We start from the raw sequence: 19,201 nt of genomic DNA on the forward strand, positions 1-19,201 counted from the left end.
TATCGAACCTTCGGAATAACGCCACAAATGTTTGGATTAACGAACCCTTTAACGTTTTCGGATTAACGAACATCGAGGTATAGGCAATTTACGTGTTTCGGAATTACGAACCTTTGGAATTACGAAGTGTAACCGAAATCAGCACCATGATCAGTCGCTGAGGTTTTTGTAACAGGGCCCTGATGACGGAACGGTTTGATAAATACAGACAAATAGGAAAAGCATGGTTTGGCATAATCTATCAAAGAATGACATTGTTATTTTTTTGGGGGGGATCCCATATACAAGCAGTGCCTCATTTGTCATATAATATGAATTGATTCATTTCAATGAATCACTCTTGTCTACCAAAAATTGACAAATATAACATTTATATATTGGTATTCGTTGCATTATCAGACACATTTCATACATGCTTCTATAAAGAAAAAAAAACAGTTGGGATGAACCTGGTAAGTTATGGACTTTGAATTGAAAGACATACAGTGGAGCTGCTCACATGCAACAACACAAAGTAGAATATTTGATATTTCATATATTTTTTATTCTTTCTTTGATGGATTTATGCCAATTTATTTTAATCCAATCCATTTTTAAGCCCGATTATTATGTTCTTCTCATTTCCTGTTTTCATTAAAACCATGACCAACTTGATATCAGATTCAACTTCTCCTGTTAAAATGATATTCCATAATACCTCCTGGCTGTGTATATCTAGCATTATTTCCAAGAATAGCGTATGCCTTAAGGCCACCGCCCACCTTTATGACCCGACTGATCTGCGACTGGCTTGCGACCGAGTGAGGGGAGATGTGACGTCACAGCTCTTGTCAGCTTGAGCGTTGCAGACCGGTCAGAGACAAGTCGCAAGGAAAATTGTAAGGATTTGACATTTCGAATGACTGGATCGCAAGCTCGATCCAACTTCCAGCCAATCAGACAGCAGAGTTGCACAACGATAAACAACATGCATACGCAGTAGTAAGCGCTCTTTCTCAGTTGCTATGGCAAAAAGCGAATGCATGAGTCGCAGATCGGATCGCAAGGTGAGCGGTGTCAAGGCTTATGACTACCTTGCGATTCATCTCTCCTCACTCAGTCGCAGACCAGTCGTAAGGTGTGCGGTGGCCTTTACTCTACAAGTTACAAGTGTATATAGTGACCTCTTCTAGTTTGAATGCTTAGCACCGTCTAGTCAAATTTTGTTTGTGTAATCCACTGTTTTTATCCTTACTGTTTCTTTAACCTGAAATAGTAGTGTATGTATTTTAAGAGTACGAGGTTTTGCTAAATCCGTTGTCGACTAAATTCTGTAATAATATTGATCCCATGACATAAATCTTATGATTGATTTTTTGTGATTGATTGTGCATTGTAGTCAATGCAATCAGTCATAAATATTGTTTAAAAATCATTCTCAAAGCTGTGTGTTACCGAGCCCTGAAATAACCTCTTCTTCTCACAGATTTTGAAACATGAAGAAATAATTTTGTTTACTAAAGCAGAAGTGTCTCATGAATACATTTTCTTTTTCTTTTCTTTGTGTAAGGAGCCCTGAAATGACCTCTTCTACTCACAGATTTTGAAACATGAAGAAATAATTTTGTTTACTAAAGCAGAAGTGTCTCATGAATACATTTTCTTTTTTTCTTTTCTGGAGGTACGAATACCTCTATCTCAATATCATGGGATACACCATTTGTAAACAGTAGACTGCTCTGGTAGATTACTCAAATGCTTACAAAATACATTTCCACTATGGGTGCCAACTAATAAATTACTCTTATCACCCTTTCATGTGCTTTGTTTTACAACCAATGAAGCTTTGAGGTTCAAGAATAATTGAGTGTTGCTTGGTCGGGCAATCATATGAGATTTTTACGTTAGAGGATGAAGTTTTATTTGCATTGGAATTACATTTATCTACAAACTTGCTTATTCTGAAATGCTATTTATGGGGAACCGTCAGGGGAGAATTTTACTAAGCATCCTGTCAGGGATTTTCACAGAAAAATGTACCCTTAACCAATCGGTTCGAAGTATTTTAGTAGCTTTCAACAGTTTAAAGTGAAAGTCACTGACATATTTATTTATGAAACACTCCCTTGGTTATAATTGGCAACATGCCACTAGTCATTGGATTAATACTGCATACCGAATAATATATATTTGTGTTTTACGGGCACAATTTGTTCGAGAAGAATACATCGTTTGTACAAACCATAGATGTGGAAGGATATTCACTATGATGAATTTCACATTGAAATTATGTCTTGTAAATACATATACTTGAAATAATGTGTACAGGGAGAGTTATTGAATACATGGTTAGTCGTACACAGAGCAGGATATTTCCTTGTGAAGGAAGTTTCATGTTTAAAATTCATAACCGCGCTCAAAATTGAAATGCCTGTACATTAATGTTTATTTTTGTATCTCTGTATTAACGATATTATAATGCAATCGTCATGTGTTCATGAAGTGAGTTATTGATTTGTTATGGGTCTTTTTTCATTCGTTCACCTGTACAGCATTTTATAATGCAAATTATTACATGCTAATTTTTGTCTCACCTGCATAGCAGAGTGAGACTATAGGCGCCGCTTTTCCGGCGGCGGCGTCAACATCAAATCTTAACCTGAGGTTAAGTTTTTGAAATGACATCATAACTTAGAAAGTATATGGACCTAGTTCATGAAACTTGGCCATAAGGTTAATCAAGTATTACTGAACATCCTATTAGAGTTTCATGTCACATGACCAAGGTCAAAGGTCATTTAGGGTCAATGAACTTAGACCATGTTGGGGGAATCAACATCAAAATCTTAACCTGAGGTTAAGTTTTTGAAATGTCATCATAACTTAGAAAATATATGGACCTAGTTCATTAAACTTGGACATAAGGTTAATCAAGTATCACCAAACATCCTGCATGAGTTTCACATCACATGACCAAGGTCAAAGGTCATTTAGGGTCAATGAACTTTGGCCGATTTGGGGGTATCTGTTGAATTACAATCAAAACTTTAAGTTTTTGGATCTGATTCATGAAACTTGGACATAATAGTAATCAAGTATCACTGAACATCCTGTGCAAGTTTCAGGTCACATGATCAAGGTCAAAGGTCATTTAGGGTCAATGAACTTTGGCCGAATTGGGGGTATTTGTTGAATTACCATCATAACTTTGAAAATGTGTTGGTCTAGTTCATAAAACTTGGACATAAGAGTAATCAAGTATCACTGAACATCCTGTGCGCATTTTAGGTCACATGACCAGGGTCAAAGGTCAATGAACTTTGGCCATATTTGGGGTATCTGTTGAATTACTATCATAACTTTGTAAGTTTATTGATCTGACTTTTGAAACTTGGACCTAAGAGTAATCAAGTATCACTGAATATCTTGTGCAAGTTTCAGGTCACATGATCAAGGTCAAAGGTCATGTGAGATCAATGAACTTTGGCCGCATGGGGGTATTTGTTGAATTACCATCCTATCTCTGTAAGTGTATTGGTCTAATTCATAAAATGTGGAAATAAGAGTAACCAAGTATCACTGAACATCTTGTGCGAGTTATAGTAGTTTTCAAAGTCAGCACTGCTGCTATGTTGAATCGCGTGATGCAGGTGAGACGGCCAGAGGCATTCCACTTGTTTATTTAATACACCAATCTTAATCAGGGTATAGATACAATTTGCTTAACTTCGCCTCCCCCTCCCCCCCCAAAGAAAAAAATCACCCTTTACAATTAATTTAAGTACAGACACATGACCCCGTGGCAAACTTTCAAACCCTCAGACAGGATTAATACATTGGCCACAATTTAGACACTATTCAAGGCTTGCATGTGCTTTCTTTATAATTTTTTATTAAATATATATATATATATATTTGGGGGGGAGTCAAGGGCAGAAAACTCTCCCAAAAGGTAGGGGGGACAAGCAGCTGGAAAATTTGACAAGCAAAAAAAAAAAAAAGGTTATCCCAAAAGTAAGGTCATCTCGTCCCAAAATACATGTTTTATTTCAATTTTGAATGATGTATTTCTTACCATCATAAAAGACCAAAAATAGTAGGGTGGAAAATTTAATATTGTGTCCCCCCTACTATTTTGAGTAGGGGGGAAACGTCCCCCTGGGATTTCCGCCCATGGGGGAGGTGAATTTTCAACAATGTCATTCAGCTTGGGCACCCCCTTTCTAGTTTGTCTTGTTTTATACCATTCTGTTAACATAATTTATCTGGGACCTGATTTAGGATTTACGCAATCATTCTCAGTGTTAAAAATCTGTGATGCACTTGCCAATTTTATTTTGAATTATTATGAAATCAATTGTCCTTTTCATTCATTCATTATGCATACACAATGAATTCTCTCTTACGTGTAAAACTGCCTAATTTTGGTTGATACGGAGGTTAATAAAATCTGTTATTTTACGTAATAAAGTCAGATTGTGGAGCAAGTTTTGGTAATGAGTCAGATGAGGATGAAGGTGATAAGGATTATGATGATAAAATGATGATGGTAAAGATGATGATGTTGGTAAAGATGATGATGATAGTAAAGATGATGATGATAAAGATGATCATGATGATGGTGATGAAGATGATGATGGTGATGAAGATGATGATGATGATAGTAAAGATGATGATAAAGATGATCATGATGATGGTGATGAAGATGATGATGATGGTGATGAAGATGATGATGATGATAGTAAAGATGATGATAAAGATGATCATGATGATGGTGATGAAGATGATGATGATGGTGATGAAGATGATGATGATGAAGATGATGGTGATGAAGATGATGGTGATGATGATGGTGATGAAGATGATGATGATGATGAAGATGATGGTGATGATGGTGATGAAGATGATGATGAAGATGATGATGATCATGATGATGGTGATGAAGATGATGATGGTGATGAAGATGATGGTGATGAAGATGATGGTGATGATGATGAAGATGATGATGATGATGATGAAGATGATGGTGATGATGGTGATGAAGATGATGATGGTGATGAAGATGATGATGATCATGATGATGGTGATGAAGATGATAGTGATGAAGATGATGGTGATGAAGATGATGATGGTGATGAAGATGATGATGATAGTGATGAAGATGATGATGATGATGGTGATGAAGATGATGATGATGAAGATGATGATGGTGATGAAGATGATGATGATGGTGATGAAGATGATGATGATGAAGATGATGGTGATGAAGATGATGATGATGATGATAGTAAAGATGATGATGGTGATGAAGATGATGATCATGCTGATTGTAATGATGATGGTTACACCTAGTTACCAATAATGCGTTGAGCATTTCCATGGAATGCACGATAAACTGCATTGTCGATTAAATGCCTTGCTCAAGAGCAAAGGTACTACGGCCGGGGATCGAACCCCAGGCTCTCCATGTATAGTGAGGCGCCTGAGACCACTCAACCACGGCACCTCCACATGATGATGATGAAATGAAGATAATGATAATCAAATAAAGATCATTATTGGGTGGTGGTGGTGATGATGATGATGATAATGGTGGTGATGATGATAATAATGGTGATGATGATGATAATGGTGATGATGATGATGATAATGGTGATGATGATAATGATGATAATGTGATGATGGTGATGGGGATGATAATGGTGATGATAATGGTGATGATGATGAGGCATGCCGATGATGATATCGATGATGATGATGGTGATGATGATGGTGATGATTGTAAGATCTGAATATCATGAGGGAGTGGTACCCGGGAGTGGCACTGCTCCCTGTATGAGGCGGCGAAGTGGAAAGTCGAGCTAGCGACGTCGATCTAGTCTCGATTGAAAGTGAAAACGCCCTCTCTCGATCATTCCCTGGACTGATCATCAGTGAGTTGCCAGAAATTCGGAGTGGGGAGACGTCTAATTTTCATCTGAACTTTCGAAATTAGCTTGTATAATGCATGGTCTTGGGATGCAACCGGTAAGATTACTATTCAATATAAATTTAGATTATTTTCCTTTATTGTAGAATGTATTAAAGTGCCAAATTTTCGGGAAGGACCTTCACCCATTTCATAATACCAGCAAAACCGTTCGGCCTCGGTCCCACTTACTGGAAATTGTGTAGGCCCATATTAGTTTCTATCGAACAATGGGTCAATGCTAAGATAATTTTGTATTTGATTGATTGAAGATCGATTTTTTTTAATGGAGTGTTGTGTAGACCAAAGTGAAAAACTATAAAAAAGATATTTAAAAAAAAGATGTGTGTTTATTGAACCACAACGAACAATTGTCCATACCATAGACTGTACAACGGATAGATCGTCTCCGCACAGCAATTCTAACACCGCTGATTGGTCAATCGCGCAGATCACGTCATGATCACGTGGTCCGAAAAATAATTCCTTCGGACTGCGTGCGGAAGTATCGATAGCGATAACGATATCCGGTCACGATGTGTACGCGGTAAATGGTCTTGGTTCGTGATCGGATCGCTCCGGTATCGATCAAAAATTATCGAAACCCTGCAATTTCATGCATATTCACGCGACGCTCCGAAACCCGGAAGCCAATTGACTTTGTGCACGTTGCGATAGACTCTACAAATTCCAACGAACACGATGACATATAGACGCTAATTTGTAAGATTTTGACGGAAAAGCAAAAAGTAATCAAAATTCTCTTACCTGTGCGGTATCGGTGAGAAAATAGATCCTCCGAGAATACCTTTCATAATTCATATAAAATACGCGAAAGTGAAATTCTAGGTCGATTTTGGTACGAGGTGATAGAGAATTGCACACTTGTTTTGTTGGAATTCTGTGTGGGGAAATAAAAGGCTTGCACTGCGCATGCTTACTATATTTTCATTCATAAATTGGTTCTCGGCAGTGGCTGGATGACGTCATGTAATAAGCAAAAATGTACACGACCGCTACGTTCACGCTCCGCTATCCGTTGTACACAATTTGTCGCTGTGTGAACATGCTGAATGTCTGATGATGAGTGTCAAAACAAAAACAGAAAGAAACAAAGAAAAGATAGCATGATCATGATGATAAACTGGAAGAAAAACATACATTTATTTGGAAATATGCCAAACTAAATTTCATAATTTTCCATGATAAAGACTATCATTAAGATAGGAGTTTCTAAACAAAGATGACCCCCCCCCAAAAAAAGTCTTTTTTATGATAGAAATTTGGGTCCGTCCCAGATTACAGGAAATGTCTCGTTTTCAAAGATTGACACAAGAAATCTAGGAAAGTTCATTCTCCAGTCAAGTGCTGACGACACCAATCAAGTCTGCTAGTCAATGTAAACATATCAGGTTTCGTAACAAGATTACCGGAAGATGGTTAGTCGTGAAAAATTGACAGTGAACTTGGGTGAATGAGGGCACTGAATCTATTTTTAACAATTTACATGTTTTTGTTACGAACATTCATAGGCACAGGCTTATCCAATTAAGCTAGTCACCTCTGCTGAAATAAGTGAGTTTTGAGGGATGATTTAAGAGTTCAATGCAAAATAGCTCAGTCCTTATAGGGTTAAGAGTAGTCTAAATGAATCTCATGTTTTGTTGTATTCCATCAGCGTCTTGGAGGAGCTGCAATCCCGCCTCCCCAAGCCCCTTCCTCCATCCCTCCCATGGCACCGGTGGAGAGAGAGAAGATCTACCAGTGGATTGTGGAGCTAGCTAGTCCAGATACAAGGGAAAATGCACTACACGAATTAAGGTAAATATGTTATGTATACAGTCTAACATGCTTAACGGACAAGTCCACCCCAACAAAAACTTGATTTGAATAAAAAGAGAAAAATTCAACAAGCATAACACTGAAAATTTCATCAAAATCGGATGTAAAATAAAAAAGTTATGACATTTCAAAGTTTCGCTTCATTTCACAAAAACAGTTATATGAATGAGCCAGCTACAGCCAAATGAGAGAGTCGATGATGTCATTCACTCACTATTTCTTTTGTTTTTTATTGTTTGAAATATGAAATATTTTGATTTTCTCGTCATTGTCATGTGAAATGAAGTTTCATTTCTCCCTGAACACGTGGAATTCCATTATGTTAACATTTCGTGCTTCAGCCAAGGAGGTCCTAATCGTCAAATTCCCTTAACAAGTATTGGAAACAAAACGATACTCTTGGCAAATATTCCCTGAAATGAACCCCTAAACAAGTACAGGAATGTTTTATTGTTACGGGTCCATCGGTCATCGGCTTTACCTTATTTTTGTTTTTTTTTTTCAATTCAATTTCAATTTATTTCATTCAAAATTAAAAACAATTACAAGGTAAAAATATATACAATAAAATAGAATGTGGAGACAGCTAGGAAGAACATTGAAGTCTTATAAAATGCTGCCACCAAAAATACAAACAATTTAAACCAAGTCATATACAAACAAATGAAAAGAGAGTATATTTCAAATAAATAAACAAAAAAGTACATGTAAAATAAATTAAGCAGTTTACAAAACCTAACAAACCCTAAACAGACATAACAAAAGACACAAAGATACGACCCAACCTTCTACACTTTGCGCAAATCGGACTCTAAACACGAAGTGTTGGGGCAAAAAGGACATCCTTTATAAAACATTTTAATTTTGTTTTATCATCCCCGCAAATTCGACCCGAAACACGTAATTTTCCTAGCGAAATAGATACCCTATTTTCCTTATTTTTGTGTTTTTGACACCCTTATCACGTTACGTACGTAACGTGTCCTATCGTGTTTTTTGGTCACGCATGGTATCCACTCGTCAATGTAAGTGGCCCCCCCCCCCCCCCGGGGCAACCACCTACATACATGTACGAGAACCACCTATAAACAAAGCTTTTTAGTAGGATTTTTAAGGGAAAAGTGACACTCAATAGGATTTTTTAAACTTGTAAGAATGATAGTATGGTTTGTTTTTCAAACTTTTAAAGCAAAATAGGATTTTAGGCTTGAAAATAGGATAAAAAGAAAAAAAAAAGATTTCTTTTACAACTAAGGTTGGCAGCTCTGTTTGGTTTCTCTCTATTTCTTTAGCGGCCCCCTGTATAGAAGAAATACCTCTATCTAATGAACACAAGTCTGGACCCCCTTCGATAATTTTTCCTTTTCAAAACATGTATTGTACAAACCTGTTCATTATGGCTGCCTGTTCATGAAGACCACTTTTCTTTTTTCCGTTCAATTGACTTTGTGGACAGGTTTCAAATCAGAGTCGGAAAAGAGGTGATTCTTCATTTTTCTGATAGTTTTCAACTAAAAGTAATTTCAAGGAATTATGGAAAAAATAAGGCCATTTCATGGATTTAAAGATGTGAAATGTGAAATATTAGCAATTTAAAAAAAAAAAAAATTTTCAGTAGGAGCGCGTACGACATATTGTAAACGTACGTGACCCAGGTCTAGTTTCACCACAGATTAATATTAATAGCTAACACAGCTACTGCATATATACAATGCTAAGAAAAATCTACAATTATTATCATACATGTATTGTAATGAATTGATTTGAGCTCCTCACGGAGAGCGATTCTGTAAAGCTCAATTGAGCTCCTCAAAAAAATAAGGAGAGCGATTTATTGAGCTCCACAAAATTATAAACGTGAAGGACTGCCTAGTATAAGTTATATGTTAACTATCCTAGAACTACCCCAATTTATCCCACCATTTCCCATTTAGAAAAAAAATCTAACCATATGAGTGTCATGAATTAATGAAAACTCTGCACCAAATGAAAAATTATATACTGTATGGTGCTTTCATTTTACCAAGGAAAATGTACTATGTAACATGAACAAGTACAGAATATCATTGGAAGACAAGAAGTAAACCACAACAAAGGTTTCCCTATTAACCCCACAACCACTGAGCAATTAAAACAATCATTTCTTGTGAGTATGCCTTTGGCTGGAACCATCTCCCATGACAGGTAGTGAATAGTACATCACTAGAGGTGATCAAGTCAAAGATTGAAAAGAGCCACCGGCGATACGACTAGATACCATCACACCCTATCTCACCTGCTGCATTTATACCAGATCATCCAGAAGTGTATATGGCCATGCGTTTTGAGTTGGGCCCATTTCCGTTACAACTCAAATTTTCCTCCAAAATCGCACCATTTTATACAATTGTATTTTTGTCTTATGTTTGACATCCTATACCCATAAAAGTATATATATTCTGAAAGGAAATTGTCTGAGGAATTCAAAAATGCAATCAGAAAAGGCATAGGGTAATGTCATAAAAAGTTAAAGGTCAAAATATGTGGAAAACTGTGAAAAAAACATACTTCCCAATAAATCTGAGAATCGGATAAACTTTCCACCCTATAGGAAAATAACATGCATATTTCAACTCTTTAGAGTGAGACCTTTCCAGTGATATATAACTTGTTGGGGATAACTCTACCAAAATAACTGGGCGCAATCATCTTTTAAGACCAAATTTCACATCACAATTTTTCGGGTAAATATGTATCAATGCTTGATTTACCCCTAAAATATTGATTAGTCTTGCCTTTAGTTGCATAAATACACTTGCAAACACTAACCAGTATATTATGATATATTTACTGTGGTTATTATGAATAAAACATGATTTCATTTGACTCAAATGGTGGGATTTTTCACCTCTTGGCTCAAAGACCGGTGGACCACAGGTTGACAACTGAGAGTCAGGTTTAACATATAGATATAAGAAAAATGTGAATGCACAATGAAAAGTTCTCATTACTGCTTTAGCTTATTTAAACTTAGTGTGAACAAAAACAACTAACATCATATCAATACATCCATACACCTGGCAAAAATACTTTATGTTATTTTAGAGTTTTATATTTTAATATACCCTCTTGCTCAACATTCTGCAGGACATGGTCTCTTGGTTCTGGGTCAATTGAATGTCAATGCACAGAACATATTCTATGGGTACATTTGCCTCTGTAATAGTTTTATCTTTGTGCCAGTTTCATTCTCAAGTACTTTTTTGTTTATTTTTTTTATAATTTGGAAAAATATTCTCTGAACACTTTTGTACCAGCCAAATATGTGTCATCTACTGATTTATAGATGCAGTGTGATGTAACATTAAGAAAAAAGAGTAAATAGCATCAGATGAGGGCTTTATTGCAACAAACAAGTTTTCATCAATTAAAATTGCATAAAAGGTGTATTTGCTATATGTTATGTTACCAGAATAATCTGAAGATTCGGACACATCAAAGTTATCACTATCAGTCTACGCTGTCAATATTGAAACCATGAGGTCATAATTATTAAAACAATAGATTGATTTATCTCTGAAGCCTTTAATTAGTTTGTGCTTTTCTTTTTGAAATTTTTGCAGCTTCTAAATTTTATTGAAGGTGTAACCCACAACTATATTTTATCTCTCCTCATTTCCTATACATCAGACAGTCACAATTTCAATCATGTTAATTTCATGATTTACATCAATTAATTATACTAATTAGCTTAATTAGGTATCCTTTAAACTTAAAAGTTCAAATTTGACCCACTTACATGTATGATTGAAGAATAAGCCAGTGAGCCCAAAAACTATTACATATTCAGGTACTGTGATGTTACACATTTAGTTTCTTAATGAAATGAAAATTTATGCTCCCCTCGTCATGCTCCCCTCGTCTACCACCATGCAAAAATGGCCAATTGATGTTACATAATTGCTAATTACTGGTAAATGAAGTAATCTCAAGTATTTCTTTTTCTTTCAAGTAATTGGTATAAAGATTCCCTTTAATATGATACCAAATATACCCATGTAGCACATGTATTTCAAGTTTTATACCATTAATTATTTCTTTGCTTGTCGTGCAAATGTAACGATACCACCTATTTGCGGGCCCAACATAAAACGCATGGCCATATATCCAGAAGACAGTTCTGTCAGGAAATCCAATTTCCTCTTTTCCTGGAAATACTATTATGTATTCATAAAAAAAGCATCTGGTACTATCTATCATAATGAGTACTGAAATCAAGTATCAAGCTTTTTTCACGCCCTTATGTTCAACTAGGGTCAGTAATAGCTGAAATGCTAATTTTTTACTTTTCTTTTATTTTGAATCTCTTCTTTCAACAGTAAAAAGCGTGAGGTGGTTCCAGACCTGGCCCCCATGCTGTGGCACTCCTTCGGTACAGTGGCTGCACTGCTACAAGAGATCGTCAACATCTATCCATACATCAACCCACCAGCTCTCACAGTATGTAAAACATGTAGTAGTGACAGATTTGAACCTACAGTATGCCCTGTATCAGTATATAGCCAATTCCAATATTTTTCTCATGCTATTTAATGGATTGATATCAAAGTTAATGTAGAATTCAAGGATTTATTATTGATATAAATTTGTAATAACAAAAATTTAATGGTGAGGTTTGTGGTAACACCATGTAAGTTAGTCCTGAAAAGGACTGTTGGTTTATTTTTATGATAATGGCTCTTTAAAGAACTGTTATTTTCAATTGTTTGAGCACATGAAAAAATTGTATTTATTCATAATTATTCTGTGAATGGGTAAAGGTAAAATCTTTTTGGACTTTTGAAATCTGTTTGACTTAGGAAAAATTTCGCTTAAAATACAGCGCATGTTTTTCATTACCGGGGGGGTCGACAAAGAGTCAAGTGTGACTTCGATTCACGCTTGAATGCCAATGCAAACATGTTGTTAAAGAATAATCTGATTGATGGGTACGCAGTTGTATGCGTAACGTGCGACAATGTGCGTATATATACCACATGCTTCTTAAATTAAAGTGTGACTCTAAGTCCCACTTAAGTCTTTGTGACGGCCCCTTGGTCTAGAGAATAAAGGAATATTACTTTATGGTTGGTCATCTTAGCCATGTTTACAAGTATCACCCTGTTTGGTAGATTGAAAACAACGTCAATACAGAATTCCAGCATTTATTATTTTTATACTTTGTATATAAAATTATATGTTTTAAAAAAGGCTATGGATTGAGAATGGGTATATACATAGATGTCATGTCTAATAACAGTTTGGTGTGATATTTACCTATCTAGTTGTCTATTCTTCATCTTTTTCTATTATTGTTTGTGTGTCTGTTTATTTTTCTTGAAGCGCCATGAGCACCGAAAGGTGGATCTGTACGCTATATAAGTAGCCACTTTTGTTATTATTTGATCACATTGTTTTTTTCTGTATAGTCATCACTAGTTCCTTTACCCCTTATGATTTGTCCTGATGAACAGTTGTTCTATTTCCATTCCTGCCAATCAGGATGAGCTACCAACCGGCACTACAAACCTAGACTCCTTCTTTTGAGAGGGATTTACTCTGTTACAAGATAATACTTGATATTTTGTAGATTTAAGATTACATATTTGCACACAGTTAAATAGTTGTATTAAGATTGGGCTTTATGGGAAAAGTGCTTAAGAATTTTTGAATAAATAAAATAAATTTGTTCTTTGTATTATTTCTATGTTGTTTACCATGTTCTCTTCATCCTGTTCATTGAAGACAAAAAAATGATTTTCTCTTTCTTTCAGGCTCACCAGTCCAATCGAGTGTGCAATGCCCTGGCTCTGTTACAATGCATAGCATCACATCCAGAAACGAGATCAGCATTCTTACAAGGTAACATGAATCTTATTTTATTAACAGTGGATTGTAGGCTAGATAGTTGTTTGTCTTTATCATGGCAATGAATTTCCTTAGGAATTTACAGATTTGTTGTTGTTGAAAGAATTGATTTTGTCATAATTTCTTCATTTACTAGGCTCAAACCCTGAGAATAATTCCACATTGATGTCAGTATGGATTGGCCTGCTTCATAACTGTTTGTAACCAGGCCAATATAAACTTATTTCGGTGTTTTAAACTATGTTAGTTTACTGATTTCTTGTAGCTGTTTTGCATCACCAAATGGTCATGAAAGACACATGCATTGCTCCATTCGCTTTGACTCTGCCGATAGCTCAGTACTGCAGTCATCTTGTCCACTGTGAACACAAAAATTTGCATCTTTTGCCTTTTCGTTGTTAGCTTTTGCCCGCTGTTGTCTGAACGATATATGTTCAGACTGCCATTGACTCGCCGTAGATGGGGTAGGTCGAGTAACGACATTGTGACCGTCTGAGAGAATGTGGTTCAAATAGATTTCTAATCTGATTACTGTTACAAACATGATCAATCATTCTCACAGTAAAAGTTAAAACCAGTGCATCCTAATAAAGTACGATAGCTCATTGTTTTGGTTTGTGTCTTGTTCCCCAACAGCTCACATCCCTTTGTTCCTCTACCCCTTCCTACACACCGTCAGCAAGACACGCCCATTCGAGTACCTTCGTCTCACGAGTCTTGGTGTCATAGGTGCTCTTGTCAAGGTAATGTTTGACACAGGATTTTTGTGTTTCATAATGCGTGCGCGACCAATTTTTATTAGTCTGCAGGTACAGACCCTTATTGAAACTTTGATCAATAAGTGGGTCTGTGCAGAAGACCAGCACATACAAACTTGTAGTATCAATTTGTTGAGTTAGAGGGCCGTCAGAGCACAAGTCATTATAGGCTGCACATTCAGACCCTTTAACTCAAGTGCAGACAACAGACTATGGCCCATATTCTGAAGTCAGGTTTAACTTAGACCATGGTCTAACTCTGTGCTAAAATTATAGGGAGCCAAAAATTCAAAAATCCTGTTTATATAGTATATTTCTTATGCTTAGTATTTTGTTTCCCCTTGCTTTCATTATGAAGAAAAATCTCTTTCCCAGACAACACTTTGAGAGTCAAACAAGTCAATAAATTGGGTTTATCCTGTTGGGGATTCATACCCCTATTGGCTCTTCTTAGTTAAACCACAACTTTAACCCTAAATCTCCCGGGGTATTTTGATTCTTGTCATTCCCGGGGGGGGGGGGGGGGTGGCATTAAGATCTCGGCCGCGGATTGCGCGTGTGCATGATGGTAGAGAATGACGTAATCTACGCAGGTGAATTGGTAATTTCACTGAATTCTTATATTTTTATTTTGTATGAATTAATTATGCTAATTTATTCATGAAATCATACTTTTTGCTCTGATTCACTAAGTAAAGCTCCTAGAATGCTATTTTTTGGTGAAAATATTCTTTATAGCATTCCTAACAATTGTGAATGAAAAAAATTCTGGTACCAAGAACGATTTCATTTGTATTTTATTGTTTTTATTGATTTCATTTGTATTTTATTGTTTATTTCTTATGTATTTCCTTGTTTTTTTTACTTTTTGTTTTTTATTGTTTTTTCGATGGAAATTGTTCCAGACATAATTCTGATCATAAATAAAGCAAAATTACATAATGTTGTGTAATGTCGTAACCGCGAAACCTGGGCATCACAAATTTGGTCTCAAAATTTGCGCGAGACTTGAAAGTAAAAAGTCAGTGAGCGGCGAGGTCAAAAAATTTTGCGCAGCAAATAAAGCGAAAATTGTCGAGAGGGGGCCATTATGCCCCCCGGGAGAATTAAGGTTAAACCAGGGTTAAATCAAAACCTGAGTTCAGAATACGGGCCTAAGAGTTCATCATTATGAGAGACGTGCAAGATACGTGTAATGCATGCTGGGAGTAAGAATTAAATGTTTAACTTCAGCAAGAAATGCCAAGCAAAGGGTAGAGTAGGGATAAATCTATAGAATGATATGCAAGGTCTCTTGAAAAGTGAAGTGGTTAAATGTGGTTTATAATCACTTTGAGAGAGAAACACTTTGATTGATGTCTTTATGTACCATGAAATAATTTTTTGATGAAACTGCAGTTATTTAGCTTTAAACTGTAAATGATGAAATTTCAGAAATGTGATTTCACTAATTGATATGAATAGTTGAAAATTTTGATTTGATTTTTATTTTTATTTTTTCAGACTGATGAACAGGAGGTAATCAATTTCTTACTGACGACAGAGATTATCCCCCTATGTCTCAGGATTATGGAGAGTGGCAGTGAACTTTCAAAAACTGTAAGTTTGCAAGCAAAATTTTACTTCTTCAAAATTGGGAATTTGTTTTTCTCCTTATTATCTAATGATGTTGTGAGATTATTTAAAGTTAGATTTGAATTTGACATACTGAATATTTTGTTCATATTGTTTTAGCTATTGTTGTTCCCTATAAATACTCATCTTGTTCTATGTTTTGAATATTGTAAGATTTAGATGTGTCATGTATTTCGTTCTATTATAAAGACAAATGCCTTCAAAAAAGTTTTTTTTATTTTCCCTTTAAATATTAGGGGTTTTTTTATAGTGAAAGCTCAATACACTTTTTTGTAGAAAATTCTGTCAAAGAACAGGAAAGAAAAGAAAAGGAATACATTGTATCTTGGGGTGCGGAAATAGGAAAAAAAAAGATATATGTTAACAAAAACATTATTTTGAAATGTAGTAGAAGAGCCGTGGTGTAGTGGTTCTGACTCTCGCCTTGTAAACAGAGGTTCGTGTGTTCGAATTCCACCGTGGTCTATCGTCCTTTGGCAAGGTGTAATCTACACTTTGCCACTCTCGACCCAGGTGCTAAATGGGTTCCCGGTAGGATGCGAAAGATAAATATTGTATGTTTGATTTTGCCAACGCCATAATGAGGCTGCGATGAATGCAAGGAATGTTCCCCAGGGAGTGGAAATTGTGCACTTTTCTTGCGGGATCGAAATGAATCCAATGACCGGGGTAATCATTTGCTGTAACGTGCTTTGAGCAGTTCTGGGAAAAGTGCTTTATAAGAAATTGGCTATTATATATGTATTTTGCCCCATCTTCCTATCTAATGGACCCTTAAACATAAAATATACAATCAATCATACAATTAATGCTGAAGTGTAATTCTAAGGGGGGGTGTTACAAGAAAATATTTGCAATCAATTGCAAATATTCTGTTGCAATTTTACAATGAATAAATCACTTTTAACTATAGCAAATCAGATTACACTCCTTCTTTCAAGAACATGTTAGCAATCAATCACAAATTTACAATTAATTGCAATGCATATTATTAAAAGGATTTAGAGACTGGAAATTGACTTGCAATTGAGGGCATGTTTCTTGCAACATGGAAGCACCCTGGTGTAGCGGCTCCGACTCTCGCCTTGTAATCAGAGGGTCGTGTGTTCGAATGCCACCGTGGCCTATCGTCCTTTGGCAAGGTGTAATCTACACTTTGCCACTCTCACCCAGGTGCTAATTGGGTACCGGTAGGAAACAACCGTCATTGTGGTTGGTTTAGCAAGTGTGCGCCTAACAGGCTGCTTGAAATGCTATGAATCAATTGACCGGGTAATAATAACTGTGAAGCGCTTTGAGCAGTCGTAGATTGATAAAGCGCTATATAAATGCCAATTATTATTATTGATGCCCCATATGACATACCATGTTTAGAAAGTTGCAATCAATTGAATCAATTGTGGATATCAATGTTACCTCTCTGTGTTATACCACCCTGTTCAGGTTGCTACCTTCATACTTCAGAAGATTCTTCTTGATGAAACGGGTCTGTCCTACATCTGTCAGACGTATGAAAGATTCTCCCACGTAGCGATGATACTAGTAAGTTTTAACGTTGAATAATTTTGCCTTTGTAGTGGTACATGGTGTTTTTCAAAAGAAAAGGAAATTAATAATTTATTTAAGATGTTAAACCCATCTAGCAGGGGGGCTAAAAAGTTCTTCTCAAAATGTTCACGCTCAATTTGTAATGTTAACAGATCTTGGCAATACATGTACATTTCAAGTCTTCTTTTTTTTAAAGTCTAGCACATATTTTGAGAGTAAATTTGCAACATTTGGGTAATGTGGTTCTGAAATCCCACAATATTTTAAAGTGCATTTCAATCCCCAAAGTTCTCAAAATAAAATACCGAATTAAAAAGGTTTTAAATTTAGAAGAGTATGATTTCATGTAAAAATTCAATGCATATTATGTTTCTTTACAAAATTAATAGAGATAGATAGGAGGGGGGGGGGGATTGGGTTCATCAGTTGAGCAGTGAGAGCCTAGCATTATTTGTCTTAATTTGAAATTATTTCATTTTATTTCCAGGGCAAGATGGTGATAGCACTGGCGAAAGAACCGTCAGCTAGACTCTTGAAGCATGTAGTTAGATGCTACCTCAGACTTTCAGATAACCAAAGGTAAACTAATATTTTGAGTTCATAGTTATCATCACCACTACCAACAGGATCATCTCAACCACCATCATCATCGCCAACATTTTCATTATCACAATCATCATTACCTTCACCATCATCACTATCGTTATCAGCAGCAGCACCTTAGTACTTGTCATCATCATCACCATTGTCATTATCATCTTCAGCAGCATCATCACTTTATTTTCAACATCACCACCATCATCATTAATGATAACATGAAGTGAAATAATTACATTTATGTAACTTACATTCACATTTCAATGTGCTGATTAATGTGTGTTATTTCTTCTGCTCGCAGAGCCCGCGGTGCACTCCGGCAGTGCCTACCGGACCAGCTCAAGGACAACAGCTTCATGGCCGTCCTCAAGGACGACGGCTCCACCAAACGCTGGCTGGCCCAGCTCATCAAGAACCTCACCGAGACCAGCGCCATGGACCCTCGGGGAATCCCCATGCCGCCACAATGACAGTCGGCCGACCAACAAGCCTAGCTTGCTTGGTCACATAAAATGAAGAGTCGTGGAAGGAGCAGTATTTGTTGTGTTTTTGTCTTGTCCCCCCTGCTTTTCTATCTTCTCTTTTTTTCTCTATTTTGACATGCATTGTTTTCACTCTTTGTCCAATAGTTCTGCATGCACAAAAAGCCACCCCTCATTCTAACAAAAATTAAGGTTAATATTGGGTTTGGTAAAATGAAGTAATCAATAGTTTGCCACTTTACAAAATATATTTTCGATGTGTTTAAAAGAATATATTTCTTGCTCCAACAAAATACTCATCTTTGACGCAATTGTTTCCTCTAGATTTCGTTCGAAAATTTACCTTTACCTTTAACCAGCTTGACAATGATATGTTTGCCCAACAGAAGCTTTATGTTCTAATACAAAAGGGTATGGGCTCACCAGTGTATCGATGCCTCTGCTAAATTCACAAGTCATTTGGGACAGATATAACAATTCTGCTCTACTTTTAACTATTTTTTTTT

General features: G+C 36.1%; 1 protein-coding gene and 1 long non-coding RNA gene across 2 annotated transcripts; both read left to right on the forward strand.

Moving 5' to 3' along the window:
* Positions 1–59: 59 nt before the first annotated feature.
* LOC121426038 lies at positions 60–2,485 on the forward strand. Its single transcript, XR_005971551.1, has 2 exons — positions 60–1,046; positions 1,118–2,485. It is a non-coding gene; the product is annotated as an uncharacterized LOC121426038 (long non-coding RNA).
* A 3,408-nt stretch (positions 2,486–5,893) lies between these two features.
* LOC121426323 (CCR4-NOT transcription complex subunit 9) lies at positions 5,894–18,979 on the forward strand. Its single transcript, XM_041622582.1, has 9 exons — positions 5,894–6,006; positions 7,626–7,768; positions 12,148–12,268; positions 13,582–13,669; positions 14,312–14,418; positions 15,937–16,032; positions 17,512–17,610; positions 18,104–18,195; positions 18,515–18,979. Exons 1-9 carry the CDS (start codon positions 5,983–5,985, stop codon positions 18,681–18,683), a joined length of 939 nt encoding a protein of 312 aa, XP_041478516.1. The 5' UTR covers positions 5,894–5,982; the 3' UTR covers positions 18,684–18,979.
* The last annotated feature ends 222 nt before the right edge of the window (positions 18,980–19,201 follow it).

Source organism: Lytechinus variegatus, chromosome 13, assembly GCF_018143015.1.
Source record: "Lytechinus variegatus isolate NC3 chromosome 13, Lvar_3.0, whole genome shotgun sequence".
NCBI lineage: Eukaryota > Metazoa > Echinodermata > Echinoidea > Temnopleuroida > Toxopneustidae > Lytechinus > Lytechinus variegatus.